The sequence below is a fragment of the Xiphias gladius genome, chromosome 6, assembly GCF_016859285.1.
Source record: "Xiphias gladius isolate SHS-SW01 ecotype Sanya breed wild chromosome 6, ASM1685928v1, whole genome shotgun sequence".
NCBI classification, from domain to species: domain Eukaryota; kingdom Metazoa; phylum Chordata; class Actinopteri; order Istiophoriformes; family Xiphiidae; genus Xiphias; species Xiphias gladius.
In genome coordinates, this window is record NC_053405.1 from 8534243 (window position 1) to 8551229 (window position 16987).

A 16987-nucleotide genomic window follows, 5' to 3' on the forward strand; every position below is an offset into this window, starting at 1 on the left:
AGGAAACGGCCGAGGAATGAGAAGTATGGGAACAGGCTTTGGGCTTTTGAGACATCTGTAGCAGTTTGCATGTCCTCCAGAACAATCGAGAGGTCTCATTTTGGAGACACTTGGGCAATCAGGGTGAGAATAAGACAGAGACAAGGTAATATGCATCAGGTGGCAGGTGTCACAATCAGAAGCAGGCAAGGCCATCAGAGGTAAACCTTCCCCAGCTGTGTAAGGGATTAGACCACAGACATAACAGCTGGAATTGGGTTGTACGTGTTTGGCTACTTGCCGTCCCATAGTCAGAAAAATATTGATATCATCTACTCTTACATCTGGGGCTCTGTTGACCTGTGGAGCTCCCATGACGAACTCCACCAGGATCAGTATCAGGAAATGTGAGATCAGGTGCATTCTTGCAGTGTAAGTCATGCAACCGCAAAAGTCTGCGCGGTTAGACTCTAGAGCAGTTCAGTGGAAGCGCTTGCTTCATGTCCACTGAGTCAACAAGCATGCGCTGAACATCAGCGCCACCCTGTGGAGTCTGGGAGGCAGTTTGTACCTGTGAAATGCACAAAGTGGACAGAATGACTCGCAGCAAGGGAGCACAGCAAAGTGAGTCCCCCTCGCTGTAGAATATATCACATGGAATATGTAATGACTGTTCTGTCAGGAAAAAAAAAAAAACTAAGCTTAAAAATGTGGTCAGCTAGCAAAACAACCTCACCTGTGGTTTCAGTCATCAGGGTAGAATGTTTCTGTCTACTGTCGGAGGGTCAAGGGGAATCCAGGGTAGGATTCTACAATATGTCGTAAAATAGTGAAAGGAGAACTTCTCCAGCATGCATGCAGGAAGAAAATACAGTGCTTCTCGCTCTTTAATTCATCCTCTCTTTTATCAGGACAAAAGCGTAGGTACAGCCCAAAATGTACACGCAATCACAGGGGTCTAGTGATCAAATCACAGGATCTATAGCCACCGATCAATCATTACAAGACGGCAGGATTTCCAGGGATTCACTCGTCAAAACAGGGAAGACTTAGCGGCAGCTTTAGTTCAAATATAATTATATCACATAATCCCACATAAAAGATATGAGCATATTTATTTAAGACAACGAAAGTGTGAGAAAATTCAAACAAGGGCACATAAAACCATATCTGCACAGATGGGCACGTGGGTGTACACACATATTAAGTACATGCATAAACACACACAGAAAAAGCATGCAAGTACTTACAGACTTTTAAACACACACGGATTTACGTTCAGAGGAAATGTAGAACATGCAAACTTGTTCATCTAACCGATTTAAATCAATCGTCAGTAGCAGACTAGGTTTTTAAGAATCATAGCGCAAATACTTACAGTAAAGTATCTTCAGTCAAATTTCAGTGTAAAGTTGTTTTTAGATCAGATATCACAAGGTGCTTCTCAAATACAGACAAATTCAAGACTATATATATATATATATATATATATATATATATATATATATATTTAGATGTATATATATATATATTTTTTTTACAATGGTTTGTCATCTGTGTGTAATGTATTGATGATGTGCGTGTGTAGGCCAATTTTCTTCTTTTTTTTAGTGCAACAATAGAGTAAATTGACACCGAATCACATATGGCTTGATATTTCAGCTCTTGAATTTCGAGGGCATGTTTCAGCTTTAAGAATGCCGGACATGATCCAATCTGTTATGTTAAGGTCTCTGTTTTATATCCAGGGGTTTGCCGGGGGGTCCAAGCATCTGCTTTGCAGCGCCCATTCGGATAAATGCAAAAGTTCAACATGTTTGAGGGAGATTTCCCTGTGGGTTTAACTGTTGTGTGTATTTTCCTCTGTGCCCTCAACAGGCGACAGGACAACCGTATGAACAATATGCCAAGATGATTTTCATGGAGCTAAATGACGCCTGGTCAGAATTTGAAAGCCAAGGACAAAAACCCCTCTACTGAATAAAGAGTGAGAGGAAGTGAATGAGGAGAGGCTACCCCTTCTGATTCTGTCACCTAATCCTAAAAATGAGTCACCATCTCTGGTAAACATACTACAGCCACACCACATACTACAGCCCCACCCTGCAACATCTGCCTTTATACCTGTGCTTTGACCTGTACCTCTATCCTTGCTACACAAACACAGAACAGCCAGTTGATTTGCAAAGATGACAAAAGACTACAGAGCAACAGTCCTCAAAACCAACAGCGTAACTGAACCAGTGTTCAACCCCGTGTAGCTCTAATGTCCCTACCTGTATGTATGTGGTGCAACATTGTCCCTCCTTGTGGTGTGTCCTTTGCCCTGAACCGAACCACCAATCAAAGCAGAGTCACCGGGACGACTAGAAAAACAGAGAAACGTTTGACTCTGAGGAGACAGATCAAAAGAGATGAAGGACACATAAGATAAGAGAAAAACACATCAGGGAGTAAACTCGACAAGCATTTGATAGACTGCTCTAACTAGAGATACGGCGTGCCAGATAGTCTGTAAGGCACAACAAGCATTTACCCCACAAGACAATGTTTTGCACGGGCAAGTAGATTTTTCTTTGTAGTTTGCATGGAAATTGGATCCTTGATCAACTCTGTCATATAAAATCTAGTTTTACATGCAATTGGATGTTCCTAGAGATAGGAAAAAGAGCAGCAACATCAGGTTACTGGATGTTTTTCACTGACTGAAGTGAAATCGGAACTGAAGCCAAACGTGTTTTGCATCCAAAAAAGGGCCTTTGGAGGTACGAGTCAACAACTATCCATCAAAATTCAGAAAGCGTTATGGCAGTGAAAAGTGAAAGAAAGCAAACTGCTAATACTGGTTATGACAGTCATTTTGATTACAGGTGGGCTTCCATCCCAATTAGCCTTAAATGTTTCAAAATTCAAAATGAAAAACTGAATAAAATTAAACATGACTTAATATTTATATGACAAATAGAACATTAATGTGTTGTACTGTAGGAGAGCCGCTTAATCATTGATGTGTCTGATCAAATGAAGCCTTGTGTTTCCATATTTGCAGGAACTGGGGATTGTATATGTTAGGATTAGCACCTGTACGGTTTCACACATGAAGCACCTCACGGCCTCATGCATAGTAACTCATACTGTAACGTATTTTCACAAGGAGGCTTTGTGAAAGCACAAACTGACTTCTTCTCTCAGTGCAGCTTTTCAAGGAAAGCCGTTGTTATTTATTTATCAGTTAATTTTGTTCATCTTCATCTTGTTGTTTTGTTGTTGTCGCGAACTGCACACGTCATCCGGTGATGTCTGTGAACGAAAAAGTTCCGTTTTTTTTGGGCCATTACGTTTAAATCATACTGTAAACTGTCTGACGAGCTTGCAAAACGGGAGAACAATTTGTCAGACCATATCAACATTTTTGTGCGCATAGCCTTTTCTAGTTGCAGTATCTTCTCCAACCAACAGAAATGACACTAATAGGTGTAAACACTACAACACTACTCGTCTTAGGTTTCTCTTTGGCCCTACAACGCAATAAAAGGTATAGGTGGATTTTACACACAGGGATAACTCTATAATAAGATGATTTGTAAACTGTGATGGAGTGATGTGTGAACTAATGTGCTTTACTGTATTTCACTGCTTCATATCTCAGATTCCTGATTTCACTCAAATCCTACACACATCTGTTGCCATTACCACTGTTTTATCAAAACACTGATTTGCAGCTGTTTGCAAAAGTTCTTTTTCCTTTGATTACTTGATTTATTGTGTTTACATTTGTGAGACTTTTTTTTTGTCACAGCACTGACACGTAGTAATACAGACATCATTTCATATCAACAGTAAGGTACAGCACACACACTTGGCTCAAAGTATCAACCTTTTTTCAGGAGCTGTACATGTTGCAGGTAGTTTTTGTACTAGTTTAAATCCAGAACAGATGTGAACTTGACTAAAATCTCTTTCTACATGATTTAATTAATAACCTGACTGATGTGATTGTTCCTCTGTACGACTGTTTCTGAGCTGCCTTTGCTCCATGTTTTAGGGAAACTTAGTCATGACGCTGTCTCCTTGTGTAAAAAGCACGGCAATGGCAAACATTCAAAGACAAAAATGTGTATTTAATGTGAACTTATTAGCAAATGCAAACTGAAGCAATTCTTAATTTATTTTAGGGGTTTGAGGTTTTCAAAGGAAACCCATATGATCCCGTAACATCTCCACCTTTCAGCTTTGCTCTACTGTAAAATCCAGTAAAGCTGTTTTATTCTGATGTTTGACCCTTGTCATCAGTTCAAAAATGTGTTTAAAATCCATTTTAACACATGCAAATTGAGAAGAGTGTTTTCTTTTACGTGTTCACAAACTGTCTTAGGTTCTTTACATCATTACTGTTTTCATGCTCTGTCTGTGTCGGAGATTTAGATGGAGGATGAGGTGCTTTTCTGATCGGTCTTTAATTCTTGATAGCCATGACGATGTCTTTTCTCTTTACTGGAGTTCATTCTTTCCCAGGTTGTTCATCTGCTTTGAGGACGTTGACTGAATACCAGCCACTGAACAAAAGAGTCTGACTAATGTGAAGAGCTGTTTCTTCAACTGGTCTGGGACCCAGAATGGATCAAATAGCAGGAGAAATATTATGTCTTGACTGAAATTGGTCCCCCTAACGAGGACAGTGGGTCCCAGGCTGAGAATACTGAACTCTGATCTCGAGGCTCCTGCTTTTTTTGGTGACTTACCAGACACGGGAAGTGTGTAGTATGTGCTTCTGTGCTCCATTTACACCGAGGACCTACACGTGAAATAACCCTCATACGCTCCCTCGCTGACTGAATCCTCTATCTGCAATCTTATAGCTGTATTAAAAGGCTAACCTCTATATTGTAGTCAATGGATGTGTGTTGTTTGAAGTTGTGGTATGTATGAAAGTGATCAGATTCGGATATAGACTACTGTACGTTATGTGTTTGCCTGTCTGCTGTTCAAATATTACTAAATTGTGTAAATATTCTGTTGCCGTGTTCCTTTTCAGTCCTGTTTACCGTTACAGGATGTACATAATGATCAAGTGCAGTGCACAAAAATAAATAGTAAACAGAAAACAGAAGGGGTGAGCAGCATACGTGATTTTTGTTGTGTCTCTTTTTTCTGAAGTAATGTTAATTTTAATTTAATTTAATAACTGTACAGAGATGGTCTTGGTGGTTTTAAAAGAGGAAGCAACCTGGGAATCCTCAATCCTCTGTCACCTAATAAATGTCAAAGATGCAGTTTCTCCTTTCGAACACTAGAGGGTAGCAGCATACAACACATAAACTACACTATTACAAGTAAAAGTCCATGTTTCCTTTGAAAATTCTACTTTATTAGGAGTACGTAAGTATTATCAGTAAAATACACTTTAAGTATCAAAGTTAATGTACTTATGTTGCAGAAAAATGGCCCCTGTGACTGATGCTATATATGACATTATTAGGATGTTACTGGTGCATCAATGCTTAAGTATCACGAGTATATAAATTATGGAAGATCGTTGAGGTGGAGGTAGTTTTAACTTCTTTATATGCAGTTTAGCAGTTTAGTCGAGTGGTTCCCAACCTCGGATTCAGGCCCCCTTTAAAGGGGTTATAAGACAATATGAAGGGTTGTGAGATGACAAATTGGGTAGAAAAAAAGAATTAACAAACTTTTGATATAAAAATTTGTATTCATATTTTGGAATTTTTGGAATTCTCTCCAATTTTTCTCTCCTCTTTGGTCCTCAAACTTTTATTTAAACAAGACCATCTGAGAAGTTAATGGTGGAAATCTTTGATTGAACTGCTAACAACTCATAGACATTTGAAATGCAAAAAGGGGCCCCAACCAGACACAGTTTTTTTCTGGCAGAGGGTTAAAAGCCAAAAACATCAGGAACCACTGGCGACATACAGTTTTATAAACTGAAACCAGAGACTAAGAGTCTAAAGCCATCCTAGAAGCTCTGTGAGGTTGTACCTTGACACAGCGGTGCAGTAAATGCTAACATCGGCAGGCTAACTTGCTCACAATGACAACGTTAACATGCTGATGTTCGGCAGTGCTAATGTTTTAGCATGTTTAGCATGTTAGCATGCTAATATTAGCTAATTAGCATTAAACACAAGTTTAGAGGGAAACGTCTATTTGGTGAAAAGCTGAAAAGGTCGGGAACCATTGGTTTATCGTTAACAGTGCATTGTATTTTATAACCGGCATGTATTTTTAATGTAAAATCTTAATCTGAAAACTTCCAGTTAATTTTATTTATATAGCTAAGCCAATGTTGCGAATAACTAATAATACCATGCATGAGTGGAAAACATTTCATTTCCATCACTTTGAAAATGTCAGTGTTTTCCCTCAACTTCTACCCAATGCAAGGCCGTAGCCATGGCGTCAACACTGGGGGGGGACCAAATCGCGCCACCACTCCCCCAGAAAATAAATAAAGTACAACCATAACCACAATCACATAAAATGGAGGCCAGGAGTCTTGGCATTAGTAATAGACTGTGTCAGGGTGTCATTATTTGGTCTTAACAATCAATATTTGCTCCTTTTCTCACTCACCTCCATGTCAACTGCTCTCCCTGCCCTGTTGGCACCCTCATGCTCGCTTTCTCCCTCTCTCTCTTTACTTTGAACTCACCAGAGTGAACATGAAGGAAATAATATCAGTAAGCAGGTGGTGTACCATTTCCAAACTGTAAGCAGATGATAATTATAGCAAGAAACACTGACTCAACTCTCGTACTACTGGATACTTCTTTCATCTGACTGGTACTCAGTTTCTCACTGCTCTCAACGTCTTCTTTTCTGAGGCTGCCCAGAAAAACGAGGAATGCCACTGCGGCACTTCCTGGTGCTCACGATGACACTCACTGTGACTGAAAGCTGACTCTAATTAAACTGCTTGTATTTTAAAGGTGGTATTTGTTAGTTTCGCTATTGCTACTTAGCAAACATTTGCATTATCAGCTGTTTACTTACCAGTCCTAAAGAAACATTGCGAGTTCAGGACAAGACTTCATTCCTTTACTAGCCAAGAGCTGTCTCCAGATGTGGAAAGCAACGCCAATGTTAACTCTTGTTTTGCTTCTATATCTATCACTTCTTTTCTTCTACTGAGGTTAGCATGCTAACCAGCTAGCCCGGCCCCTTTTGTCACTTTTCTGATAGCGGGTCACTTTAGCGTCCAGTTTGCCCTGAAGAAGTAGCTCTGCTCACATTCAGTGGTTTCTTGCCACAAAAGTGGCACCTTTTATCAAAGAAACTCTAATAATGCTATTTATCAAAACCAAGTACAGTTATACGGTATACTATATGAATATACAATAAATGAAAGCTACTATATAGCTATCTATATAAATTACACATGCAACGCGACATAAATGATCAACACTTTACACAGACTTCATGTGGGCTTTTTCACAAATATAATGTTAGACCTTGGACATTAACATTAGCTGAACACGCCCGTGAACACCATATTGTTGGTCGCTGGCTGAATGTTTGAAATATTGACGTTAACGTTACCTCTTCATGCAATTCTTGGCTAAAGTGAAGTGTTGTTATTGGTATGGTCTTACAATAATAAGGGTCCCATAAACAACTGATGGGAACATTAACAGATCCTAACTTAACGCAAAGCTAGCGAATGGAATATGCTCAGAATGTATGGGCTGTTCGCTAGCTAATGCACGCAATGTATGCTAGCTAGCTAACGTTCTGAGAGGAATGTCGCATAACATTGTGAGACGATAACCACTCATAACACCTTTTAAATTCTTCTTTTATTTATATTTTTATATTTATATTTATATTTATTTATATTTATATATCTATATATTGGGGGGGCATTGTGAGCATATTTGAATGTTGGGGGGATGCATCCCCGCCAATACATATTATAATTACGGCCCTGAGTAAATGTAACGTTTTCATATAAAATGGTTGAATTATTTCTATCAAAGATATCAAATAAACAGTGATTCAATCAGATGATCTCTTTCAGCTTGTGGGGGTGCAGGATTTCTGCACTCATATAAATCAACATAGACTACAACAATATGCTGCCTTACAATGTTGTTGTTCACTGCTCGTGCTCAACTCCTCTCATATGTGACCAGTTACGGGGTTGATAAGTTTTCCCTTGGGGCTCAGATCCGGGAAAAACAGGACTGCAGTGTCAGTGGTTGACTATCCAAAAGGAAATTTAGGGTAACTGAAAATAACCCCCTTGATCAGTGATTCATTGTAAAATAAGGTTACTGCTGCACTCTTCAGTTTTTCCCTCCTCTACCTCGCTCTGCTGACAGGGCTTGCGTACTTCCTGAGAGAGATTCAGGGCTGATGGATGAAAACCATTAGCACAGGCTATTTTTCATGATACTCTACACCATTAGATGCAAGTCTCATTGAGATTTCTAGCTGGTCTATACACACAGAGTTTCAAATAAACATCTTGATACCAGAGGGACAATAGATTTCATTTGGGGCAAGTTAAATGTTGACAAGCATATTTAGGGAAGTTATCCACAAAGGATCAAGGTCATCACTGCAAGTAACTGTGGATTTACTGTGTAAGAACATAATAAGGGTGAACTTACATGAAAGAAATATTACCAGTAAATCTGATTGTAGGATTTGCTTTAGCATGTTGCATTTGGAGAGTCTAGATGACTGATTGTGACCACATGTGAATCTGTTTTTGTATGTACTACCACACCTTTTGGTTTGAAGTATTCTCTACGTGCCCCATTTCTACCATGCGTTTACTGTGTTTTGATTATTTCCACATGATTCTACTAATCTCTTTAAAAGAAGTTGGACTGTGATAATCCAGTCATTGAGCCTGCACACTGAGGAAGGCATTCGCCCTCACGTTTGCGCTTCTTAGTCCTCTGCGTTAAATTAAAAAAATATACAATGAATGTGAACGCTGAAATATTTTAAAATTCTCAATTTTGTAGGGGAAACATGACATGGTTCTTCTTGGATTATTATATTATTATTTCATTATATATAAAAAGTGATAAAATAACTTGATTTTCAATACTAAAGGCTAAATTAAACTGCCTCTTTCTCACAGTATGAATTAGTTTTTCCTATGAGGAAACTAATCAACCCCAAGTGTCCCATGGAAAAAGAGCATTGAAAGTGTTAGACTGCGAATAAGCTGACTTTAAAAAGAAATGATTCTCTATAACCCTCCCATGGTCTTCAGATGTGCAGGGTACACAACTGAAAAGGGGAGTTGTCTGACTAACACATTATATTTTTCTGTTTGCCCACTGAAAGAATAATGTGGTTTCATCTTTGCCTTCCTCCTAATTAAAAAAAAATTGTGGGTTTGTAAACCACAGATGCTCCGTTTTGTTTAATTTGATGGATTTGACTAATTCCTTGTCTGATCTTGTTTTAAGCAGCAGTGGTATATCTACAAGATATCTGCCAGTGTGGCTGAATATCGACGTCTCTAAAAAAGTGCACCTCCCCAAAATGCTGATGGAATAGTTCATTATCTTTTTTTTTACAGCTGCCCCGGGACGATTTCTCCTCAAATAACAAAATAAAACAATCAGCATTTAATGGCACTGCTGAATTCTCTGTGCTGATAAAGGACCATGTAAGGACACAGGGGAGGAGAGCAACAAAAACATGTAAGCTTCCTTTTCACAATGACATCCACGATTAGATTGATTTCGAGCCAAACTAAAGGCTGACATGCTGTTCTTGAAGAGGCAGTGTTAAAAAAAAAATGACAGATGGTCTTAAACCAAGAGAGCGTTGTTTTTATGCATCAAGACTGTTGCCCTAGAGATGATGTGAAGTTGTGAAGGTGGAAACTGAATAAATAATGCCTCTCAGTCTGGCAACCACTACTGTCAGTTAACCCACGAAAGCACTTAACCCCTAAGTGCTCCAGACCTGATGAAAGACGACCTGCTGGAACCTCCTGCCACTGACTGTAGAACTGGATATGTTTGGAAATCAGTGCATCTACTTTGTCAACATAATTAAATATGTCTTTAAAAAAAAAAAAAAAAAAAAAAAAAGAACACTCTGTACTGTTGTTATCTTAAAATCAACTGACTGGCTGGGAAATGTTCATGTCTCCGGAGACGCTGCTTCTCCAGTCTGGGAACTTGTTAGGAACATTAAACAAAATATGTTTTCACATTGCCTCTCCAGTGTATTTCTCTTAATGGCCATTAAGAGAAATACTGTGCGCTTAGATTTATTGGTGGTTAATTTGTTCGTAAAGTATTTTTGTGTCCATCATGCATTACGGCTTTTGTGTTTTGTTTTGCATGCCAAGATTTGTGTATGAGTCTGCATGTGACTATCAAAACTTAACAGAGACAACCTAGCCATTAGTGATAATTCACTTACATCATCATTTTATTATTTAGTCTACCCTCACTGATTTCAATTTGGTGTACATTCATTAATTAGCTCTAAACAAAAAGCAGAGCCGAGGCCGATGGAAGGTCATTCATTTTGCAGGTATTTGGTCATAAACCAAAGTTTTGGACAATCTGAAATTTTGTTTATGATGATGGTGCTAGATGAAAAGGCACATAACAGTTGTTACACTTCATCCTGAGGTTGACATAAATGACTGTACCACATTTCATGACAATCCATCCGGTAGAAGTTGAGACATTTCACTGAAACCAAAAAATGTCAACCTAATGATGGTGCAAGAAGAAAAGTCAGGGATCCCCCGAAGTCATTAGGATACTTTATTTTGGAACCATGAATGACTGTACCCAATTGTGTGCCAGTCCATTCAGTAGATTTTGAGAGGTTTCACTCCATAAGTGAAACCTTAACCTGCTGATGGCGCTAGATGTAAAGTCATTAGGATTTATTCTCTTGGCACCGTAGAATTCTGTAATAAAATTTCATAGCAATCCATCCAATTCTTGTTGACATGTTTTGGTTTGGACCAAACTTTTGGACAAGCTGATCCACTGAAAGAGGAACATTGCCTTCCCTAGTGCCCAAGTCCAAAATAAGACATACTCTTCACAGGCACCAACACTGTGGGAAAAGCAGAGAAAGCGGCCTAATTCGAAATCCATTGTTTCTAGTTATTGTTGCCAAATATAATTATGGTTATCATGAGACAGGCAAGCTGAGTCCATAACATGCATTTTTAAGTGCCTGTGACATTATGTTTGTGTTGTCCATGACCTGCGCTCTCTGCTATACTAATAATCACTCAACAGCACCATCGTCTACTGATTAAAATGCAGCCATTACAGAACCAGAAATGCCGATGCCGACGCACTCATTTAATTCCCAAGGCTCTTTGTAAGTAGTGGGTTTCTAATAAGGTGAAGGGGCACATATGGAGGGACTGAAAAGAAGATAATATTTTGGCAGGGATGCTGAGGGTCAATGTGGGTGTGTTGACAACCGAAACAAAACATGTTTTAGGGAGCTGGTTTGCATTTACACGGGATATCATAAACTAAAGTCATTCATTTCCTGTCTCCAATACTCCTGGAGATGAAGGACTTCATTATCAATGTTTTATGAAAAAATACTTTTATTACTGCTTCTCTCTTTGTGCTGAATCAACCAATACACTTCTTCTGTCATCATTCCAATACAGTTAAACATGTCTAGTACAGTAAAGGGCTCTGATTTCCCAATCATACTCTATTATCTAAACTATTCTCACTACATGTATTGACTTGATAGAGGTAAACATTTTGCTAAATGTCTTATGTGATGCAATAGGAATTGTGTGTGTGTGTGTGTGTGTGTGTGTGTGTGTGCGTGTAGGAGTAAGAGTAGGAATGTGCTTTTTGCATGCCAAGAAAGTGAAACGTTGCTGCCTGGGTGTGCACGATTTCACACAGGAAGCAGAAAAAGAACATTTGATTTACTTTCAATAAAAATTTTTGCATTTCCTGCTCTATTGCTTCTTTGCAGAGGAGAACAAGACAATGTGCTTTATCTTATTGCATGACAACAGAAGCCTGATGTTTACTGTACAGGAAGTCGATCATCTAAACTTTTGCCTTTAAAGAAAAACACTGAAGATACAAAATTTCATTTTTTGAGGTCACAAAACCTCAAATTTGGCGAAAAAAATCACTTTTAAAAACTGCATTTATTTTTGATTTCACATACAAATACAAGATCATACCTCAGAAAGGTCAAGTCATTGTAATGCACGAGTCAAGATTCAAGACTGTTTGCTGTTTGCAAACCACTTCAGGTCAACTTTCAGTCTCTGCTGTGGTCAGCAGAGTTTTGTTATCTTACTGGCAGGTTAAAAATAGCAGCGTCTCCTTTGGCTTTGCCACTTTACAGCCATGCATTAGATGTAACTGCAGCTGTGGTGGAAACTGACAAAGGCACTATAATAATAACTTTTACAGGCATTTTAAAGCTGTTTTTTAAAATAGTATGGCTGTTGTTGGGGTTTGCTGCTATTAACTTTTTAAGCTATACTTTGCTACTTCTTCTTTGGGATCAATTCATTATCGCTTTGACTCCAAGAGAGTCGCCTTTTGTGGCAGGTGCCGCCACAGTCGGTGAATTTCTGGATGGCATGATGTAGGTTTACACATGAGTTTTGATTCATCACTTGTTTTGCACATGTAAGTCAGCATTAATTGATATTTTGGCCACTTGGGGACATTGCAAAAAGCTCTGTACTATAAAGTTGCTGTGTTAAATGCGGCAGCAAACAGTTCTTTATTTCCCTCTTCCCTAGTTCCCTATCCCGTAGAACTTCAGAGTCAGTGATAATTCTCTGTAGGTTCATCATTATGAGCGAACCTTTCACATTACGCATCATCATTTGATCCATTGTTACTATAAAAATATTGATTATAGCAGCTGTAAGTTTTGTGTAGTAGTACTACGCTGTAGTACACTGGACATTCCCGCCTCCAAACAGGCTTTATTTCTGTATTTGCAACAGCGTGATATCCTGTTACGGAGTTTTTTTCCCCCCCCCTTCTCGGGGTTGTATCCCTGAGTTTGCTTGGGCCTGGTCAGGGTCAGTGTAGGTCAGGGAAGGGGCTGCTGTAAATGGCGTGACAGTGCAACCCAAAAGCATCTCCTGGCTAGAGTGCGTGAGAGGAATTATGGGATCAAAAAGCATTCGTTACATACTGTGCCCACACACAGACACACGCAGGAAAACCCCCTTTGTACATCAACTAGAGGGGAAAATTTGAGGCAACCACTGGCAGACGGTAGGCTTGTCCCTAAGCTCTTGTTTTCTCTAAGGCTCTGTGAAATCCCTTTGTGCCCACAGCTACAAATATACACCTCCAGTCCATGTATATGCTGAAATCTAATCCCCATGCCATCTGCACTTGCAGTGCACGCACACCTGTAGATACACAGATTAGTGCAAATACATTCATGCACATCCCGGCCCGTGTGCGGTGCCGTGAGTGATTGGTGTGTATTCCGACACCGTGTATCAGAAATAGCCACTCATGCCTAGAGACACGCTGCTCCACATAAAGCTGTCTGTGTGTCTGCTAGAGACTTCAAAATGTCAGATCCCAGTCTGCTACTGCAAATGTTCAGGATATCAGCTGGAACTTTACATTTCATGTTTCATGAGATCTGTTGGTGTGGGGCAGCTGGTGAGTACGTCTTCTCAATATTACCACATTTCATAAGAACAAAAGCTGTGAGATGAATGACTCACAGCTAAACTGACAATTAAAACGCTGTTAGTTTTCTAATTGTTTTAATCATGAGTCGCTGGAGTCGTTCTAGTGTTGCTGTTTGTCTGTGAGGAGAAAAAACTGGCAACCACCGCAGGCTCAACCTTTTCTTCGCTCTCTCTATTTCTCTCTATATGTCTCCCTGTCTTTCTTTCTGCCTCCCTTCCTGTAATTAAATATCACAAACTCTTTGTAATGAAAAAATGTCAGGGCTCTGCTTCTTTCTCTCTGTACATTGTTCCTCCGCCTCCCTATTTTTTCTTTGAATTTTGATGAGGCAGTGTAGCAGAGATCGTGGCACTGTTGTATTTTCTCCTGTAGTCAGATATCAGAGGTGAGGGGGACATGACGTCGGGGTAATCTTTAGTTTTTTTAATTGATTCTTTTATCTGTGCATGTTTTAACTTGGAGGACAATATAAAAATCCATATGTAAAGGAAAAGTTTCACATTTTGGGATGTTCACTGTCATTCCGAGAGTGAGATGAGAAGGTCTCTCGTGTTCGTGTGTTAAGCGTGAAGCCGGAGTCAGGAGACGTTTAGCTTAGCTTGGCATTAAGTGGACACAGGAGGAAACAGCTGGCCTGGCTTTTCTCCAAAGTTCAACGATAGGCCTACCAACACCTGTAAAGAGACACCACAGAGACACAACAGCAGCGGATATTTTAACAAGTGCCCGAAAAAAACTTCTTTACGTTCAAGTGACAAAGCCCTCTAGTGGCCGTAGTAATTACGAGGGAAGCAAAGGGGGAAGTCAGGGGAAAGTCTACATATAGAGGAGGTCAGGTTGGATCAAAACAGTGGACTTTAACAGCCGAGACCGCTATTCATCTCCGGTTTTCAACTGACAGGTTATTTAAACCCATTTGTTTTTATGCCCGAACCTAATCATATCTCAACCGGAGAGTTGCCGCATCGTAAACTATATTTAATTGTCAACAGTTTTTAAGGGCACAGACAAATGATGTAACTTGCTGATAGGGTCTTCAGATCAGAAATCGCTTCAAAGTGTCTTTCTAGAGGGCGCGGATAAACAGTATTCTGTCATGCAATTTGGAGACCTTGTTGCCTCTCAGGTTCACTAACGTTATATATATATTTTTTCTTTAATCTGTACAAAAACTGAGGACCAAAAAAGGCGACCTTGGGGTTACGTGGACTTTTTTTTTTTGGCCGGGAGCAGTGACTTACTGGAGTCTTCTTGTCCAATATAACATGTTATTGAGTCATATTTAAAGCAAAATGTTAATCTATTCCTTTAAAACCTAACAGTATGCAGGTTTTTATTGAAACTGCATTGAAATCTAATCTGGCTCAAATTTAGCTTTCTACCTTGATATCAGAAAAATAGTATCTTCTAAAAACCGTAGCATTACCGATGCTATAATTCTTCTTATAGTAAATCTGGCTCTCATATGTTTCTGTTTCTGTGCACGAAGCCGTAAGAGGCACACAGCAGTGAAAAAACAGCCTCTATGTTCAGGCCGGTGTCCGAGGCTTCACTAACACACAGCAATCTGATGTCAGGTGCTTTGGCCACAGACACATTTCAGATGAGCCTCGGGCAAAAGCCGACCAGACTAGCTTAGAACGCCAGCCCAGTACTAGATTCTCAGAGGTTGAGACTCCTGTTTTTCAATCTATGTCAGAGCTAACAGCCATGGTCGTTCTGCGGGAGGCATTTAGCTGCCTATTTGACCATTTGGTTTATTTAAACTAGGAGTGCAAAAGGTGAGATAATGGTCACAGTGGTCTCCATGGTGATGAGGGGCTTCTCTGCTCTGCTATTAGCTCAGCTGGACCTCAAGGGCTGAATTTACACAGGAGCTAAAAGTATAAATGATTTTTTAAACCTGTTATTCCAACTGATCTTCCTGTTCAAACTCAAGGCAGGGCTGTAGATACTAGTAAAGATACTGAGATACTCAGGTATTGTCCTCAGTCCTTTTTTTTAATTTTTTTAAGAAATTTGGCAGATTGAAGAACCTCAGGGGCAGTTTACATTCGGCAGTTGAAAAATATACAAAGTGTGTATTATTTGGCAGTTTCCTGAACTTTTATACTTAGTATGTTTAACAGAAAAGTTTGAATTTTTTGGAAACACACTTATTTGCTTCCTCGCTGAGATGTATATAGATTTGGAAGTGCTATCAATTTTCTTATCTAACTCACTGAAGTGAAAACATTATCATTTTTTGGCAAAATGAAAATATTTAATCTCAAATTGATTATAGGTAAAATAGAGGAAAAAAGTTTTGTCATTTGAGTTTATAAGCAGTTTATTTTCAGAAGATTTTCCTTGAAATAACTGGTACATTTAAATAACAAATCAAAAACGGCTGCAATGTGAATTGCCAACATAAGAAAAATAAACTAGATAATCAAAAATATTCAGAAACTTTCTTTTTGGTGTCTGTGTGTGTGGTGGTTTCCATCTGCAGTTACAAAATCAGATACTGAGTTGGAAACTGGTCTTTATTCTGTCAATTTCACTGGTAATCCTGAGGGGAAAAAAGCTTTTATCAATAAGTGGGTCCCTCCATCCATTTTCTATAATTGCTAATTGCTATTTATACCCAGAGCCTGCCCCAACACTGGGCTAACACACGGATGAACAAAAACACTGACTGTCACATTTGCACATTTAAACATTCCTCTTTAGGCCTCACGTCCTTGGACTGACTGCACTTTGCCCCAGTCAGCAGATCTAATGCAGTGCCACAGCGACCAAGGGTCAAGGCTGTTTTGTGTTTTTGTGATTCATGCCGATCACACACTCGCTGTCTGTCAGTCTTGTCCGTCTGCCCTCACGTGAATCACCAGCTTGGATCCACACCATCCACAGGGCTGAGTAGCTCATCATGGCCAAAGAGTTGTGGCGCTGTGGGCCTGTCAACAAATTACTTTGCTTCACTTGTTGTTTTGTAGTTTTTGATAAAAAAAATAATGCTTTCAGCTGTACGGCATTGAAAATATTACCAGAAGTGTTGCAAAGTTATTAGAAAATGATCTACATCACGGACTTCCATTGAAATGAAAATGTCCACTATGGTTCGGTCGGTGCGCTGCTTTCTCTCCACTTTTTCCATTTTCTATCATTATTACCGTCTTCTTTATTGTTTCCTTATTTAGAATCCATACACAAGCACTCACTCGCAGTACCTTTTTTATTTCACACTAATTTACCTTCACTTCCTATTTAGGTTGATTTTCGGGATGTGCTTTGTTTTGTTTTTTGTGGCAACCTTGTTTTTTCTTTATTTTTATCAAGGA

General features: G+C 39.3%; 1 protein-coding gene across 1 annotated transcript in view; it reads left to right on the plus strand.

The window, feature by feature from the left end:
• The window catches only part of dnajc6 (DnaJ (Hsp40) homolog, subfamily C, member 6), a 36352-nt gene extending 31322 nt beyond the window's left edge, over positions 1-5030 (plus strand). The window contains exon 19 of the mRNA XM_040129734.1: positions 1858-5030. Within this exon, the coding sequence (XP_039985668.1) occupies positions 1858-1959 (102 nt within the window). The 3' untranslated portion in view covers positions 1960-5030. The remainder of the gene's footprint in view (positions 1-1857) is intronic.
• Positions 5031-16987: the final 11957 nt, after the last annotated feature.